Source organism: Mus pahari, chromosome 8 (genome assembly GCF_900095145.1).
Source record: "Mus pahari chromosome 8, PAHARI_EIJ_v1.1, whole genome shotgun sequence".
Lineage (NCBI taxonomy): Eukaryota > Metazoa > Chordata > Mammalia > Rodentia > Muridae > Mus > Mus pahari.
This window is the reverse complement of record NC_034597.1, coordinates 45702826-45722071: the sequence shown is the minus strand read 5'-3', so window position 1 is coordinate 45722071 and position 19246 is coordinate 45702826. Positions and strand designations below refer to the sequence as shown.

General features: G+C 46.7%; 1 protein-coding gene across 1 annotated transcript in view; it reads left to right on the top strand.

Moving 5' to 3' along the window:
• Positions 1-17540, top strand: part of C8H14orf93 (chromosome 8 C14orf93 homolog) — a 25083-nt gene extending 7543 nt beyond the window's left edge. The window contains exons 2-7 of the mRNA XM_021203833.2: positions 2725-3579; positions 7492-7818; positions 14978-15039; positions 15206-15309; positions 16708-16820; positions 17043-17540. Of these exons, the coding sequence (XP_021059492.1) occupies positions 2977-3579; positions 7492-7818; positions 14978-15039; positions 15206-15309; positions 16708-16820; positions 17043-17468 (1635 nt within the window). The 5' untranslated portion in view covers positions 2725-2976 and the 3' untranslated portion in view covers positions 17469-17540. The remainder of the gene's footprint in view (positions 1-2724; positions 3580-7491; positions 7819-14977; positions 15040-15205; positions 15310-16707; positions 16821-17042) is intronic.
• Positions 17541-19246: the final 1706 nt, after the last annotated feature.

The window sequence follows — 19246 nt, the reverse complement described above, 5'->3', positions numbered from 1 at the left end:
TAGATGGGCAATCTTTTTAAAACTTCTTCTTCTTCTTCTTCTTCTTCTTCTTCTTCTTCTTCTTCTTCTTCTTCTTCTTCTTCTTCTTCTTTTTTGTTTTTTGTTTTTTTTTTTTGTTTTGTTTTTTCAAGACAGGGTTTCTCTGTATCGCCCTGGCTGTCCTAGAACTCACTTTGTAGCCCAGGCTGGCTTCAAACTCAGAAATCAGCCTGCCTCTGCCTCCCGAGTGCTGGGATAAAAGGTGTGCGCCACCCCGCCCGCATTTCTCTGTGTCGCTCTGGCTGTCCTGGAACTCACTCTGTAGACCAGGCTGGCCTTGAACTCAGAAATCCACCTGCCTCTGCCTCCCAAACGCTGGGATTAAAGGCGTATGTCACCACGCCTGGCCTAAAACCCAGTCTTAATAGACAAAAGTGTGCTGTGGTGGTGGCTTGCTGGTTAAAAACACTTGCTGTTTTTGCAGAGGACCTAGTCCTGATTCCTAGCATGCACATGGAGGCTCACCACCTTCTGTAACACCAGGTCCAGACCCTCCCAAGACATAGACCTACATGCAGGCAAAACACCTGCATAGAAGAAAATAAGAAGAAGAAAAATTAGAACTAATAAACTTAAAGTGAGCAGGCTGATTAAAAAGAAGAACCAAAATTCAATATATAGCAAATTCATTTTAATTATGATGTTATGGTAAATTACAGTGTAAAATGGAAATGTATTTGTCAGGGAATTGTAACTACACTTAAGATTTTGTCATTTACAGAGCTTCAGGCTGAAACATTCTTTTCCTGTAATCAAACATCATTTAGAAAATACCAATATTTAAGTTCCTTGGTGTGTTCTCAGTGACTCGGTACCTCCTAGTCCCCAGCCCTCCGCTCCTGTAGTAGTTTAGTTACTTAAATAGAGTATTCCAGAGAGAGGCAGTGTGGTTTACTGCTGCCATCCCTGTTTCCCTCCGTTGGGCACGTCCTTGGCTCTCTAGACTAGATATCCCTGTTGGACACTACCTCTTCTTTTACGGATCCCAAGAAATGGAGATGAGGGATGGCAGAAGTGACTTCTAGGGGTTGCTGAATGGTGAACTCAAGACATCTGGCTTCCTTTGCCAGGGGCTTGAGGCCCAGGGATGTCATTCTGAGAGTGCCCCAGGACAGCCCAGCTCCAGTTCCTAGACCTAGACTGAAGTTCATTTCCCTATCCCACCCCTCAGCATTGAAGATGCAGTATTGGGAGGTTGACTGGAGGTGGCGCCATTTTCATGTGATCACAACACACCCAGGAGACTGAGACAGGATTAGCTTCCTGATGAATACAGGCTAACCAGGACCACAGAGCAATATGGAAACAGACCAGCATTATGGCCCTGCCTTTAAACCCAGTTCAGGAGGCAGAGGCAGGTAGATTTCTTTCTTTCTTTCTTTCTTTCTTTCTTTTTTTTTTTCAAGACAGGGTTTCTCTGTATAGCCCTGACTGTAGACCAGGCTGGCCTCGAACTCAGAAATTCAGAAATCTGCCTGCCTCTGCCTCCCAAGTGCTGGGATTAAAGGCGTGCTCCACCATGCCCGGCCAGGTAGATTTCTATAAGACTGAGGCCAGCCTGGTCTATTGTAGTGAGACCTTATCTCAAACTACTAATAAATAAACAGGGCAGGAGCATGGTGGCAAATGCCTGTGATCCCAGCTTGTGGGAGGTGGAGGCAGGAGTTATCCTGTGTTTAAGGTCAGCTTCTGTTACAATGAATTTTATGTTTGATTCAAGGCAAGGTTTCTCTGTGTAGTCTTGGCTGCCCTGGAACTCACTCTGTAGACCAAGCTGGTCTTGAACTCAGAGATCCAGCCCTAGATTCCAGTAAGTCTGGCTGGAATTTACACCCGCCTTTAGTACATACCTTTGATTCCTAACAACGAAGGTAAGGTTAGTTCGTAGAAGAAAGTGACGTCTAACTGAGGGTCAGGCAACATGACGAATCAGAGAAAGATTTGACAAGGTGAGTCAGAAATAGGGTATGTCCAACTCTCATGAGAAGAGCACAGGAAAGAGGCTATTTGAGAGAAAAGAGAGAAAAGATAAGTGGTATGATGAGGTCAGGCAGAGCTGTGGGGTCAGAAGCTGCGAGAAACTGGGTAATTAGTCAGCCTGGAAGATTAGACTCTATAGAGACTTAAAGCTTGCAGCCTAGGCCCAGGGATAGAACAGGGAAGGAAACACTCTGGGCTCAGACCAAGCTGTGTATCTGCACCGCTTGGGTAAGGCTCTCTTCTCATCACTTCCTCAGAGGAAACAAAAGGAGCATTTACAGGTATCTGCTTAAATACATATGAGGCAGAATAGCGATAACCAGGTTCTGCTTTCTTCTTTGACCATTAAAAAAAAGGGGGCTTACAACTTCCCTGCACTTCTTTTCTCTGGCCCTGGCTACGATTTGTTTCCTAGCGTTGTGTTGATGAGACCACCCATATGAAGTGCTCTGAGTGCCCTAAAGAACGGCACGGCGTCAATTAGTAAGATGCAATATTGTTATTAGAGAAATGATGGGGATCAGAGAGAAAAGAGGAAATAGAACTTCATTTCCCTGATCTTTTCATCTTTCCTGGTGTCCCTTTTCTGTTCCCCGGGATGCAGTGGGCTTTGGGAGTGTCCTTGCTTGACCGCAAGAAGAGTGCCTTGAGTCCCCTCCCACTGCACATCAGGAAGACCTTTGGTTTTGTTTTTTACTCTTTCAGTGAAGGCCGTGGTGTACCATTGTGCTGCATGCTCAGGGAGCACAGGACCTGCTAATGGAAAGCTGAGGAGAAGTAGCCATGGACCTGTTAGCCTTCTCCACAACCTACTCCTACTCCACAGCCCGGAGCCCCAGCTCTTCTGGACACCTTCTATGAATCTCGACGCAAGCGCTTCCCTGGTCAAGGCCGGTTACCTGGAGTACTTGTGAAGCGACCTGATAGTGTGCGCACAGTTACCTGCGACCATTAACTATGTCCTTCAGTGCCACCATTCTTTTCTCTCCTCCCAGTGGCAGTGAAGCCAGATGCTGCTGCTGTGCCTGTAAGAGCGAGACGAGCCAGGGCAGCACGGGTTCGCAGGGTGGGAATGCTCCCGCCAGTACCCCCATCACAGTGACTGGACATGGCCTGGCGGTCCAAAGCTCTGAACAGCTCCTGCACATTATCTACCAGCGGGTGGACAAGGCAGTGGGTCTGGCTGAGGCCGCTCTAGGGCTTGCGCGGGCCAACAATGAGTTGTTAAAACAGCTCCAGGAAGAAGTGGGTGAGCTACGGCAGGGGAAAGTGTGCACCGCTGATGAAGATGGGGAGAGCCGGGCCCGCAGCCCACCTCCCGAAGAGCCTGGAGTGCTCAAGGGGAGTCCAGGAGAAGCCTGCAACACTCTGCCTGCCATGGAGGAGGAGTGTGATAGCGTGGGCAGTGGCGTGCAGGTGGTGATCGAGGAGCTGAGGCAGCTGGGGGCTGCCTCCACCGTGGGTCAGGGGCCCTTGGGCTTCTTCGCAGCCCCCCAGAGAGATGCGCGCCTCCCAGGATGCACTCTGGCTGCGGGAGAGGGAGCCCCGCTGCTCAACCCGGTGAGTAATGTCCAGTGTGGTTGGTCTACCCTAGTGCTGGGGATGCAGATCATATGCTGCTTTCTCTTTCCCTCTTTAAACCATTCTTTTATTTGTATCTGGGATAAGACAGAAGTACATCAAATTTCCTCCACTTTCAGGGGTAGCCAGCACTCGTTTCCACCCTGAGCCTTTTTGCAGGAGATCATTTTTGGTGCGTGTGGCTTCCCGCTTTCTCAACAGCTCCGCATGGCATCTTTTCTGCAGCTGTCTCCGCTGTTCCACCAACTCCCGACTTTCCTGGCGAGAATGCCTGCCATGCACAGACAGCTCATTCATATTTTATCACGGCCTTTGCTTGCCAAAAAGGGCTTCAGTACGGAGATGAAAGTTTGGAGGGGAAGAGAGGCAAAGGTGGAGAGAGGGGAAAGACAAGGATGCTAGACTGCAGGTGCAGGGAAGACGTGGAAAGAATGGTCTGAGGAAGGAGCAGAGAAGAAAGGTGGATCTGTGTAGGAAGTGGTGGTTCATTTGGTGGTGATGATTGACAGGACCTCACTCTGTAGCCCAAGTTAGCCAGGAACTCACTCAGTAGCCCCTGCTGGCCTCAAACTTGTAGCACTCCTTCCACTTCAGACTCCCAAGTGCTGGCTGGCATTTCAGGCATAAACCACCATACCTGGTTTCAAGAGAATCTATTTTGAAAAAGATAAAGTGGAGGACAGGGGATTGAGGGAAGGAAATAAAAATGTGAGCAGTGTGCTAAGCGTGGTAGCTCTTGCCTTTAATTTCTTTTGAAGACTTAGTTTTAATTTTTAATTACCTCTGTATGTGGGATGGGAGGCATGTGCACATGAGTGCAGTTGCAGGGGGAGGCCAGGAGAGGGAGTCCAGATCTCCTAGATTTTTTTTTGAGCAGGAATTTCTCTGTAACCCTGGCTGTTCCTGAACTCTTTGTAGATCAGGCTGTGCCTCCTGAGCACTGGAATTAAAGCCATGTGTCACCACCACCCAGCCAATTACTTGCTTTTGCTTTTTCTTTTCTTTCTTTCTTTCTTTCTTTCTTTCTTTCTTTTTTTTTTTTTTTGTTTTTTTGTTTGTTTGTTTTTTAAGACAGGGTCTCACTTTGTAGACCAGGCTGGCCTCGAACTCAGAAATCCGCCTGCCTCTGCCTCCCGAGTGCTGGGATTAAAGGCATGCGCCACCACGCCTGGCTTCATTTTTTTTTTTAAACATTTATTTATTATATGTAAGTACACTGTAGCTGTCTTCAGACACACCAGAAGAGGACATCAGATCTCATTACAGATGGTTGGGAGCCACCATGTCGTTGCTAGGATTTGAACTCAGGACCTCTGGAAGAACAGTCAGTGTTCTTAACCGCTGAGCCATCTCTCTAGCCCAATTTCTTGCTTTTAATACCAGCACCCGGGAGGCAGAAGCAGATGAATCTCTGTGAGCTGAAGGTCATCATAGTGTATATAGTGAGTTCTAGGCCAGCCAGGACCATGTATTGATACTCTGTCTCAAAAAAGGCTCTTAGCCACAGGGAGATCTCTAAGGTCTGTCTTGGGCAGACAGCGTGGACTTCTACCACATTTCCCCGAGCCTCTAAATAAAGTGTTTCATCATCAACAACAACAAAAGGGGGGAGGGGGACATAGAGGGTGTCACAGGAGGATCATCATAAATTTGGGCTTCAACATAGGGACTTCCAGGCCTGTCTGAACTAAATATAGAAATCCTATCTAAAAAGGAGAAGGGAGAGACCAGAATGATGGCCCAGTGGTTAAGAGTGCTTACTGCTCTTCCAAAGGGTCTGAGTTCAGTTCCCAGCTCCCCTGTCGGAAGGCTCCTAACACTAGCTGCGAAGGGATCCTGATGCCTCAGGCCTCCTGGGACCTATACTCACATGTTCATACTCACACACAGACACAGACATATACATGTAATTAAAAATAAAAAAGAGTACCTCATAGAGCAGAGGAGGAGGGGAAACAAGCATATCCTGGGCAGGAAAAGACATAGGCAGACCTTGTGCTATTTCAGTTTTTCACTGCTCAAGGGTCATGTGAAGAAGAAAAGCCTGGTCAAATAGAATCAGAACCGCAGAAGGGCAGGCAGGGAAGAGAAGGAGATGGAAGGAGGGTGGAGATCACAGAGACAGCGAGTAACAGATGGACCGCACTCAGTGGCCGCAGCAGAGTCTTCAGCTCTCCCCTTCCCTCTGTCTGCCGGCCGGCTCTCTTCCCTCCTGACCCCGGCTAGGTCACCATACCCGGTAGAGATCACAGCACACAGGGTGAGTGAGAGGGTGGGAGCTCCCAGCCCATCTGCTGACTGTGAGAAATGTGAGCATCTAGACCTATCCCTCCATGCTAGCCTATCACCAACCACACCTTTGCTCTCCTAAAGGCTTCCATTTGTAGTCCCGGCTACTGTTCTCAGCCTCTGTGCCTGGCCTGAGCGACTGGAGACAGTGGAGACCCAGGCTAGGTGTGCTCTCTGCACAGGGCTTCTTTTAGTCAGGGAAGGAAGGCTTCCAGGCCGTCGGGATGGAATTAGCTTTTAGATTTCACAGCACAGAAAGCAAGCAGCTCACAGGTCTATAAATCTCAGCCGCCTCCTCCGCTTCTTTCTGTATGTGTGTGGTTCTCCCCCCAGTTTCACTGTTTTGTTTTCTTGGCTGTAAAAATCCACACTCCCTCCCTTCCTTCCCTCTCCCTCTCCCTCCTTCCCTTGCCCTGCATGCCCTTGACTGCACAGTCAGCTGGGTGTTAGGGCTGTGGCTGGAAGATGTGGTCCAGCCCAGGTTGGCCCTGCCAGGGGACTAGAGGGCAGGTGAGGGATCTGTTGTGTTTGTGGTAGCCTCTCCAGGGGTTCATTGCCTCTCTCTGCTTTGCTCTGTCTTTCCTCTCATTCCCCTTGTTATTGTTGTTACTGTTCCTGTTCCCTAGGCTTGTTTCCTGTGCTGCTTGGTTTCCCTTGTTATCAATTCCTCCCCTGCTTCCTTCCTGACAAAGGCTTATCTAGACACATTTCTTGTTTTAACTGTCTTTTCTTTTCTTTTTCTTTTCTTTTCTTTTTTTTTCTTTTTTCTTTTTTCTTTTTTCTTTTTTTTTTTTTTTTTTTTGGTTTTTCAAGACAGGGTTTCTCTGTATAACCCTGGCTGGCTGTCCTGGAACTCACTTTGTAGACCAGGCTGGCCTCGAACTCAGAAATCCGCTTGCCTATGCCTCTCGAGTGCTGGGATTAATGGCATGTGCCACCATGCCCGGCTTTTTTTTTTTTTTTTTTTTCTGAGACAGGATTTCTCTGTGTAACAGCCCTGGCTGTTCTGGAACTCACTCTGTAGATCAGGCTGTCCTGGAACTCACAGAGGTCCCCCTGCCTCAGCCTCCCGAGCACCACCCCCGCTTGGTGACACATGTACTCAAGAATTACCATAAGTAACTGTTCACGTAGACGGTCAAAGCATGCCCAGTTCATGTAAGATGTTCTGTGATAAAAACCCAACACTCCAGATCATGTTCTCAGAAGAACAATTTCCCCAGAGCTAGAGAGACGGCTCAGTGGCCAAGAGCACTGGCTGCTCTTCTAGAGGACCCAGGTTCAATTCCTTAGCACACACTTGGTGACACGCAGCCGTCTGTAACTCCAGTTCTAGGGCATCTGACACCATCTTCTGGCTTCTACAAGTACTGGATGCATGTGGTCCACACACATACATCAGACAAAACACTCACCCACCTATGAGAAAGAAAAAAGAATGATCTGCTGATGTTCTCATAGATTGTCTACGAAACAAGCCATTGACACGGAAGTCTGCTGTCCTGGCTCCTCTTCTTGCTTTTTCACTATTCTTGGCCAAGAATGGTGGTGAACCAGGTCCTCCTCTGCCTAGCTGGTAACAGACTCTTCTTATGTCCTTAGATTGCGGACGACTATGTGGCCTCTGAGGGTTCAATACAACGAGTGCTGGTCCCCGCTTACGCCAAGCAGCTTTCGCCTGCCACACAATTGGCTATCCAGAGGGCATCCTCAGAGACAGGACCGGAAAGTGGAACCAAGCTGCCAGCAACCCGCCCTGAGGGTGTGCTCGGATCTGCAGCTCTGGACAGTGCCTTGGATGAGTCAGGCGCTGGAGGCACTGGAGGCACTGGGGAATTGAGCCGCTCTCTTGGATTCATAGGCTCCCCATGCAGGATCCGAGGGACTGGCCAGAAAAACTCCAGACGTAAGCGAGATCTGGTGCTCTCCGTAAGTGAACTCAGTTTCAGTCATTTTTTTTTCCTTCAGTTTGAAGAGGGAAGTAAAGAGTGGGTTGACTTTAAGCCCCCAGATAGAGTGAATAGTGTCCTAAATCCTACAGGAATGGGAAGGATAAAGAGAGGCCTTACTCTGTAACCTGGAGCATTGGCAAGGCCTTTCCGTGGCCTTGTCTTTCAGGCTTGTCTAGGTAGAATAGTGTCGTTCTTCTAAAGAGAAGAAAATTGTATCTCTCAAAACCCTGATGGGAAGATTTTTAGGGTTGAGCATGCTGATCACCAAAGGGTGATGTTTTAGCCAGTGTTCAGGCTAAGTACCCGACAGTATCTTGAGTGTCTGGTGAAGCTAGATTGTCATGAAGTCGTCTCAAGTCTCAAGTGCAGACTGCCCCGTCAGTCGCCACTCTGGAGAACCCACTCACCCTGAGAGCTCACGGCAGGTAGAGCAGGACTGACTAGCAAGACTGCCTAACACTCTCTTGAAGAGGACGGGAGCCTGGAGGACACTCTGCTGAGCTGGGAGCCCCAGCATGGCAGCCAGCTGGAACCTGAAGAACTTGTAAAGCAGTAGCCCTCAGCCTGGAGTAACTGCCCTCCAGACTTTTCAGACTCTCGTCTCTGATGGGTGGGAAGAGGGGAAACAGTGAGTAGAAGCCAGACACTCTACCGAGTGACCCCAGGTCTACATTCCAGCTCAACACGTCAGTAGTGCAGAGCTTGAGAGATTTTCTTCTGGTTGAGTGTGGTCTCTTGGATCAACTCTGAGCTCAAGGGCTTTGTGAGGATTTTGAGGTTTTTTGTTTGTTTACTTGTTTGTTTGAAACAGGGTCTCATGAACCTCAGAGTAGCCCCGTTCCCTACCTAGCTGAGACTGACGTTGACCTCCTGACCCTCTTGCTCTTGCCTCACAAGTGCTGGCTAAAATTATAAGCATATGCATATCACCATACCCAGCTTCCTATGAATTTTGTTTACTTACGTATTTAGAAGCAGTTGAGATTTATTAAATATTAATTAACAAGAGATAAAGGCTCATTATAGAAGCTACGGTTGGCTGTAACTTGTTATATAGATCAATCTGGCCTCAAACTCCCAGAGATATTCCTCCCTTTGCCTTCTGAATTCTGGGATAAAGGGCATGTGCCAGCATTACTGGACTTTCGTATAGATTTTAATTTTTTTTTTTTTTTTTTTTTGGTATTTTCGAGACAGGGTTTCTCTGTGTAGCCCTGACTGTCCTGGAACTCACTCTGTAGACCAGGCTGGCCTCAAACTCAGAAATCCGCCTGCCTCTGCCTCCCAAGTGCTGGGATTAAAGGCGTGCATCACCGCTGCCTGGCGATTTCAAATATTTTTAAATTGTATTTATATGCATGTGTGTGTATACCAGATGTATTCAGGAGTCTTTAGTGGCCAGAAAGTGTTTGTTCTGTTCCCCGGAGCCAGAGTTATACGCAGTTGTGAGTATCTCAGTGTGAGTGATAGCCATCAAATTTGGGTCCTCTGGGAGAGCAGCAAGGCTTCTTTTCTTTTCTTTTTTTAAGATTTATTTTATTTTATTCTTTTAAATTTTTAGTATTTTTCTTTTTTTCTTTTTTAAACTTATTTTATTACATATTTTCTTCATTTACATTTCAAGATTTATTTTATTTACATGAGTACACTGTAGCTGTCTTCAGACACAGCAGAAGAGGGCATTGGATCCCATTACAGATGATTGTGAGCCACAATGTGGATGTTGGGAATTGCTCTGGAAGAGCGGTCAGTGCTCTCTTAACTGCTGAGTCATCTCCAGCCCTTCTTAATGAATTAAAAAAAATTTTTTTCCTACATTTGTGTGTGTGTGTGTGTGTGTGTGTGTGTATACATGTGTGTGTTTGTGTGTGTGTATATGTGTATGTATGAGTGTGTGTGTGTGTGTGTGTGTGTGTATGAGTGTTTCACATATTTTTATATACCCCCAGAGGCCAAAACAGGATGTCAGATCCCTTGTAGCCAGTCTGAGGCAGTTGTGAGTCACCTGACATAGATGCTGGGAAGTGAACTTGGGTCCTCTGGAAGATCAGCAAACCCTTTAATTTAGATTTTAAGTACTGGTATTAAGAGAAAGGAAGGTGTGCTGGTGAAATGGCTCAGTGGGTAAGAGCACCCGACTTTCAAAGGTAGGGAGTTCAAATCCCAGCAACCACATGGTGGCTCATAACCATCCAGAACAAGAGCTGACGCAATCTTCTGGGGTGTCTGAAGATAGCTACAGTGTACTTACATATAATAAGTAAATCTTTGCAAAGAAAAGAGAGAGAGAGAAAGGAAGGTACTGGGGACACTTGGAAAATATATGGAAAGCCAAGGTAGGAGAATATTGAGTCTGAAGCTAGCCTAGGCTACAAGGTAAGTTTTGAGGCCAGCCCTGGCAATATAGCAAGACTATTTCAAAAAATAAAGGAAAAAAAATTATTGAGGAAGACTGTTGACTTGCAGGGAAAGAATGGTTGCAGGGCCTTACTTAGTGTGTGCCCATGTTTAGCTCTGGAAGGAGCCCAAGAGTTCCTCTCCAATCTGCTGGGACGCCTGTGGATTGCTGCAAGGGACCCTGTGGACAAAAGGACCATTCACGGTGTTTAAGTCTTTGGAATGGTGCAGACGCTGGCCACCCTTGGGCAAGCATATTTATTTTTAGCTCACTCAGGAGGTAGATGAGCCAGCAGCTTTTACTGCTTTAACACCTACTGTCTGGAGGATTTCCCTTTGCACTTCCAAGCTACTTGACTTGGAAGATAGGCAGTCGCTTTTCCTTTTCTGAGAACTCACACTTCTTACAAAACCCATTTGCCTACTCCTTTGTGATCCCTAACATTTGGACTTCAGTTTCTAGGTTTTTTTGTTTGTTTGTTTTCTTTTCTTTTGGTTCAGTTTTAATTTCTCAAGGGAGGGTCTCTGTGTAGTCCTGGCTGTCCTAGAACTCACTTTGTAGACCAGGCTGGCCACGAACTCGAATAGATCTTCCTGCTTCTCCCTCCAGAGTGCTAGAACTAAAGGTCTGTATAGTTTTTTGTTTAGTTTTTTGTGTTTTTTTGTATCAGCAGCCCAAATGCTGAGATTACAGTCTTGAGCCACCATACCTGACTTCTAAGTGGTAAAATAAAACTGTGTGGTATTTGGGGCTAAGACAGCACTGGTGCACTTTGAAGAGTGGAGGCTGGAACCATTAAAAGCTGGTAGTACATTCCTATTTTGTATGATCACTTAATAGAGATGGGGGATAGGTTGGGGATTTCTAAATAGGGCGATATTCATTTGGGATTGGGTCTTCCACTGGCTACAGGGGCTTGGAATGGAAATATAATTAGAAGAAACAAAGCTAAATGTAACAGAAGTAAATACCTGGCATTAAAGCTCAAAATGTCAACCAGGTATGGTGGCACATGCCTTTAATCAGCAATCAGGAGGCAGAGGCAGGTGGATCCCTGAGTTCAAGGCCAACCTGGTCTACAAAGTAAGATCTACACCAGCCAGAGCTCAGTTACACAGAGAAACCTTGTCTCAAAAAACAAACAAACAAACAAAAAAAAACAAGAACAAACAAAAAAAATAAGCTCAAAATTTCAGTTGCAGCATGATCCTATGACTTTGTGAACGGTGGGCTAAGAAAGGTAATGTCTTCAGACTTGCTCGCAAGCACAGTGCTCCACTTCAGGAAGTGAGGCTGTCTCTGACGAGATCCAGATGACAGACTCAGTTCTTGAGCTCCCTTGAAGGCAAGACACAGTAACTTTAATTTTTTTCAAATCCTACTTTTTAACAGTTTTTTAAAAAAATATAGATTTATTCATTTAATGTATGTGAGTACATTGTCTCTGCCTTCAGACACACCAGAAGAGGGCACCAGATCCCATTACAGATGGTTGTGAGCCACCATGTGATTGCTGGGAATTGAACTCAGGACCTACTGGAAGAACAGTCAGTGATCCTAACCACTGAGCCATCTCTCCAGCCCTCAAATCCTATTTTTAATGATGATTCTTAAACACTTTAATTTCCATTGTAGCCCACCACCCACCAAAGGTAGTGGGAAAGAAAGGACATGGGGGAAGTGGATTTGTTTAGAAAGGTTCTTTGGAGCAACACCCATCTGTGTTGTTCAGTTCACAGGTCAGCAGGCAGTGGCAGCTGGATCCACTTGCAAACATTTCATGAATACACCAGCAATCCAATCTGGTAGAGTCGGGATAGCAATAGTGGTGACAGGACCTAGCAGAGACAGCCAGGCCTCAGCCTCGGCTCGAGTCAACAGGAAGGACCAACAGGAACACCAGAAGTTCTCACTGTGCCTCTCTCAGGGAAGTGAAGGTCAGCAAAAACTCAAGATCCACAAGGGTTTCACAGTTAGTTTGCCTCAGCACATGTGTCCAGTCTGCCTGAGTCCACAGAAGCTGCAAGAAACTGCAGACCACCAACAAATATATTTCTCTGTTTTGGGGTATATTTCTCTCTATGGAGTCCCAACAAATGCAGCTCAACTTCGCAATGTAAGGCGGACCAATACATACTTGTTGTTAGCAAAGAATCTTTTATCACGTGTCCTTCACATGTTTGCTTTAGCAGAACATCCTCTCTCCTGTGTCTGCTTCAGTGAAATGTTCCTTCATGTGTCTGCTTTAGCCTCTCACACCGGTGTCCATTTTAACTAAATGTTCCTTCACATGTTTGCCCCAGCAAAACACCATCCAACTGACTTTCCAAAGAAGCTTTGGCAAGTTTTCACTTCAACACAGGCTATCACAGAGCCCACTCCTCACGAGGACTCTGTCTAGAAAGTCTGAGAATCACCAGGACCGAGGCTGTTTAGACCAGGCAGAAGAAAAGGGAAATTCATGAGAGCTGTCTACAAACTCTCAAGTGACATCACAAGCAAAGCCAGGGTCAGAGTTCTGAAGACATTTTTTCTTCTGAGATGGTCTCACACTACTTTGTAGTCCAGGCTATCCTGGAACTCTATGTAGACCAGGCTGGCCTCAAACTCACAGAGATCTGCCTGCTTCTCTTTCCTGTGTGCTAAGATTAAAGTCGTGGCCATCACACCTGGCCCTAAATTTTCTTGTAGCTACTGAGCACTGAAGTCAGGTCCTCCAGCACTTTGCCCACGAAGACATCTCCCAGTCCAATGGGATTTTTAAAAAAATGTATTTTATTATTATCATGTATCCATCATGTGTGTGAGTATACATGTGTCTTCAAAGTGCTGGGATTACAAGCATGCACCACCATGCTGGGACCAATAAAACTTTCTTTAAAAATCTATTTATGGCCGGGCAGTGTTAGCACATGCCCTTAATCCCAGCACTTGGGAGACAGAGGCAGGCGGATTTCTGAGTTTGAGGCCAGCCTGGTCTACAGAGTGAGTTCCAGGATAGCCAGGACTACACAGAAAAACCAAAATAAATAAATAAATAAATAAATAAATAAATAAAAGATAAGAACAAAATCTACTTATGTATTTTTATACTTATGGGTGCTTTGCCCACATATGTATGCATCTTTTTTTTTTTTTTTTTTTTTTTTGGTTTTTTCGAGACAGGGTTTCTCTGTGTAGCCTTGGCTGTCCTGGAACTCACTCTGTAGACCAGGCTGGCCTCGAACTCAGAAATCCACCTGGCTCTGCTTCCCGAGTGCAGGGATTAAAGGCGTGTGCCACCACACCCAGCTCTGTGCATCATTTTTTACACAGTGCCCTTGGAGGACAGAAAGGGCATCGGAACTTCTGGAATTGGAGTTGCTGATGGTTGTGAGCTGTCACATGGGTACTGGGAATCAAACTCAGGTCCTCTGGAAGAACACCCAGTGTTCTAACCACTGGGCCATCTCTCCAGCCTCCAACAAAACTTTTTAACTAGAAATGTTTATTTGGGGGCCAGACATGATGCACACCTTTAACCCCAGCACTTGGGAGACAGAGGCAGGCAGATTTCTAGGAGTTTAAAACCTACATAGTAAGTTTCAGGACAGCCAGGGCTATGTAGAGAGATCCTGTGTCAAAAAACAAAAACAAAAAAAACAAAAACAAGAAAAACAAAAGAAAGCAAAAATGTTTGGTAGGACCCATGGTGGCAGTGCTAGGGAGGCAGGGGTAAGTAGAAATCTTGAGTTCGAGGCCAGCCAGGGCTACATAGACCCTGTCTCCAAAACAACAAAACAAAAAAAAAAGGAAAATGTTCAGCAGAATAAACTGATTTAGGAGAATAGATGGCTGGAGAAATGGCTCAGGGTTAAGAATGCTTACTGCTTTTGCAAAGGACATGGGTTAGATTCCTAACACCCACATAACTCACAGACATCTATAATACCAGTGCCAGATCTGTTGCCTCTTCTGACCTCTGTGGGTTCCTGCACACATGTCGTAGGTGTACATGCATATACTCTGGTGTGTGTGTGCACGTGCGCACACACACACAAACAAGTAAATATATATATATATATTTTTTTTTTTAAAGAAGAGATGTGTATGAGTAAACTTGTCAGCTGCTTGGTGCCATGAAAGGGAGAGCTACGGCCTCCAGGGCTCTTTCCAGTTTCCATTTCCGTTCTTGTAGATTTGTGGGTTTCAAGTCTCCTACATGTACTTCTCAGACTTGTGATAACTTTTTTCATTTTCTTCCCAGGCTGTCCTGAAACTTGCTCTGTAGACCAGACTGGCCACTTTTCCCTCAGTGGCACTCAGAGGCCTCCTGAGTGCTGGGGTTAAAGGCCTGTGCCACCACACCGAAGTAGTGGGTCATCAATTAGTAGATAATATCAGAATACACCTATACCAAAGAAATATAGAAAGCTGGCCATGGTGGCACCTTCCTGTAATCCCAGCACTCGGGTACTAAAGGCAGAAGAAGAGCAGGGATTCAGGACCAGCCTGACCACATAAGAAGTTTGCAGCCATCCTGGGCTACATCAAGGTTTGGCTTAAAAAAGAAAAGCAAAAATGTAAATTAATTAGATAGCTCTTTAGTTAAGAAAGGACATAGTAAAAGATGGGGCCTAGGAAGTAGAAGTGATTCAGCCAGAGAACCCACACACATGGAGACAATGCTTTTTACCTTGGGGACCAGAGGAAAATTTTCTTGTCTATTCCTGACCTGATTCTTTCTCCCCTCCCCTAGAAACTGGTCCACAATGTGCATAACCACATCACCAATGACAAGAGATTCAATGGCTCTGAAAGGTAGGGTTTCCTGAGGGGAAGAAGCTGAGAGGGTAGTGGGACAGGGGAGAGGCTTGTATAGTGCCAAGGGCTTGACTACAAAGCTAACTCGTCCTAAGTGTGTCTGTCTCTGCTGGCTCTTCAAAAGTTGTCAGCCTTACTTTTTTTTTCCCCTCCTCCGTGACAGCATTAAGTCGTCTTGGAATATTTCAGTAGTGAAGTTCCTTCTGGAAAAGCTCAAGCAGGAGCTGATGGCGAGTCCTCACAATTATACGGACAAGGAGCTGAAGGGTAAGGACATGCGAGCCCCCACAGTTATACGGATAAGGAGCCGAAGGGTAAGGACATGTGAGCCCCCACAGTTATACGGACAAGGAGCCGAAGGGTAAGGACATGTGAGCCCCCACAGTTATACGGACAAGGAGCTGAAGGGTGAGGACATGCGAGCCCCCACAGTTATACGGACAAGGAGCCGAAGGGTAAGGACATGCGAGCCCCCACAGTTATACGGACAGGAGCTGAAGGACCCTGACTTCCCTCTGCTCTGGTTTCTGCCCCTTCTGCTCCCTGTCCTTGGTTGGGAGGGGAGAAGTGTGGGGATGATTTAGGTGGTATTTAAATAATGCACTTCAAGGGCTGGAGTGATGGCTCAGCGGTTAAGAGCACTGTCTGCTCTTCCAGAGGCCCTGAGTTCAATTCCCAGCAACCAAACCACATGGTGGCTCACAACCATCTATATATTCCTTTTTTTTTTTTTAAGATTTATTTATTTATTTATTGTATGTAAGTACACTGTAGCTGTCTTCAGACACTCCAGAAGAGGGAGTCAGATCTTGTTACGGATGGTTGTGAGCCACCATGTGGTTGCTGGGATTTGAACTCCGGACCTTCTGAAGAGCAGTCGGGTGCTCTTACCTACTGAGCCATCTCACCAGCCCCTATATATTCCTTTTAAAAATAGCTCATGACAACTGTTTGGTACCTCATAGCCATGATGCCGAGGCTGGAGCCTCAGGCAAGAGGATCCCTGCAAACCTTTACTCTGTAAGCCTTCTTTCCAAACCAGAAGCCCGGCCTTTTCACCCTGAGTACTGTGTCCTGGGGCAAAAAAACAAACAAACAAACAAAAAGATTCATGGTTAAAAGTTTAAGAGCACTGGCTGTTCTTCCAGGGGACCTGGGTCCAATTCCCAGCACCTACATGGCGGCTCACAACAGTCTATAACTCCAGTTCCAGGTGATCTGAGGTCTTCTTTTGGCTTCTGAGGGTGTGGTTGTGGTGCACACACATACAAGCAGGCAAGACACCCAGATACATTTAAAAAAAAAATCCCACTATGTCTTAAGTTTTCCACTAGTTACTCCTGAGTCACTTAAAGCCATTACTGAGGCACTGTGACGGCCACAGGGAAAGGTACTCAGAACTCTTGTAGAGTAGCAACAGTATGTTTGATGCAAGAGTGGGATGCACAGAAACAGCTAGTCCTCTGTAGTGAGGGCTCTCTGGGAGGAGCTTTAGAGCTGAAGGTACTAGGAGGGCAGTAAATCTAAGAGGCCTGACCTGTGTTGCGGTGGGAGAGCCCAGGCTGCCGAGCGAGCGATGGTTCTGAACGTCCACTCAGTGAGCCTTGTACAGGCTGGGGACCCTTGTTCAAGGAGATTCTCTTTCTCGCTGTCTCCTTTCCCTAGGCGCCTGTGTGGCCTACTTCCTTACCAAGAGGCGAGAGTACCGCAACTCTCTCAACCCTTTCAAAGGCCTAAAGGAGAAAGAGGAGAAGAAACTTCGAAGTCGCCGATACCGGGTAAGTCTGCAGGCCTTCCTTTCAAGATCTGAAACCCTAGTTCCTAATGAGCTGTAATGTGAGGGATAGACCAGAGGGTAAGGCATCTGAGAACAGGGTTGGCAGACTGGACGGTAGACAGGCAGGTGGAGGGTGAGTTTACATTTCCTTTATCCAGACATAAACCGTTCCTACAAACCAATGGTCTGATTCTCCTAATCTCTGCCCTGGGTCCTTCCTTAGCTTTTTGCCAATCGATCCAGTATCATGAGGCACTTCGGACCCGAGGACCAGCACCTGTGGAAGGACGTGACAGAAGAGCTGATGTCCGACGAGGAGGACAGTCTTAACGAGCCAGGTGTGTGGGTGGCCCGCTCGCCCCGATTCAGGGCCCAGCGCCTCACAGAGCTCTGCTACCACCTGGATGCTAACTCTAAGCACGGCACCAAAGCCAACCGCGTCTATGGGCCTCCCTCAGACAGACTGCCTTCTGTGGAAGCCCAACTCCTTCCTCCCGAGCTCTACAACCCCAATTTCCAAGAAGACGAAGGAGGGGGCAACGAGAAAGGACCCATCTCTCCATCTTACGACCAGCCCCACAAGACATCCAGTCCTGACTTGAACTCGTTCATTGAAATCAAGGTGGAAAAGGATGAATACACTCTATAACAAGCATAACTGGCTCCTTTCACTCTCCACATCCTGGAAAGGATGACTTGGAATAACGAGGTGCCTCCTGCAGTCTGAAAAAGAAAATCTGCTTTTCTTAACATAGTTTCCACTTGAAGTGGAATAGCAGGACTTATGTAGAAGGCAGGGGAGGTCTTTCTCCCTGTGAATGGCAGCCCAGAAAATGTTTATTCCTAAGTATAAACAGTGCCTCAGAGGAGCCTGGGATGCAAAGGAGGATGGGCCAAAGAAACGTGAGGCCTTGACCCATGTCCCCTCTCTGACTTGGTTTGCGCCCCTCCCATCCCCTCACACACACCCCCACACACACCCACTGTACCCACAGCTCAGGAGAAACATTGCTGGTCTTGTGCTGCCCTGGAGGCTGAAGAGAGCAGCCAGGGTCATACTGCCCCCTGGTGGGAAGTTTCAGTCATGGGCTTTTTAGTCTGAGCAGGGAATTATGGGTTTACGGCTATTTGGAATTAGGATGTAGATATGATAGTTATTGTTTGGATTTTTTAAATGATAGTTATTGTTTGTTGGATTATATGAGAAAATTTTATTATTTCCATATGATATGTGAGGAAATTAAAGCTTAAACATTTTTCATGTTGTTGGGCTTAATGACACATGCTTAGGATTCCAGCATTTCAGAACTGAAACTGGAGGGCTGCTGAGGCTCCAAGGCCAACCTGAGCTATCTAGCTAGTGAGTTCCTGGGTAGCCTGGGCTATAAATCATGCCTCAAAAAACAGAGGCAAAACCAGTCAGGCGTGGTGGCGCACACCTTTAATCCCAGCACTCAGGAGGCAGAGGCAGAGGCAGGTGGATTTCTATGAATTCCAGGCCAACCCAGTCTTCAAAGTGAGACCTTGTCTCAAAACAAACAACAATGGAAACAAACAGCACAAACACACAAAACCACTCCTGTGTCTCACTGACAGCTTCTCTTCCATTCTTATGATCAGGAACACACAGCTTTGTGGGCATCTCTAAGTCCTGCCAGCCAAGCTGTAGTCAGAGGAGGGTGTATGTATATGCACACACAAACCTTCCAAATGGATTATGAAGTAAATCGGCTTTAAACTCTATTTGTCATTCAACAAACATTAAGACTGAGTGTGGTGGTCTTTGCTTGTAATTCCGGCAATAGGGAGGCTGAGGCAGGAGGATCAGAAGTTTGAGGACACCCTGTCTCAGGGAAACCAAACCAAACCAAACCTAAACAAACAAAAACCCAAACGGTAATGGGCCCTGAGGGTAAAGGCAATAGTATCAGGAGATCAAGGTCTTCCTTGGTCACTCAGCAAATTTGAGGCCAGCATGGGCTACGTGAGACCCTGTCTGCAAACAGCAATCAACTGATTCCGGACTGTGCCATGCACTGTGTTGGGGGCTGTGGGCACAAAGTTGGTAATTTGGGATCATCAAGTTTCATTGAAGAGTTAGGAAGCATGGTGACAGCATAGGCAAATGACCTTCAATAAGGGCGATCGTGGACAAGCCCCGAGGGACAATGGCAGTTTACAGCCGGGATCACTAACGTTTGTGTAGCTGGGCGTGGCCTATCAGAGACAGTGAGATTTAAAGCAATACCTGGAAGAGGGAGAGGCATTAACCAGGAGAGGGGCAAAGGCCGGGCAGACGAGCCAAACCGACCAGGCACAGAAGTCCAGAGGCAAGAGTGAGTAGAGACAAGGGTTGCTTCTTCTGCAGATGGTTAGAGGAGGACACAACGCCGAGGAAAGAGCCAGGAGACCGTAAGTCACATAGCC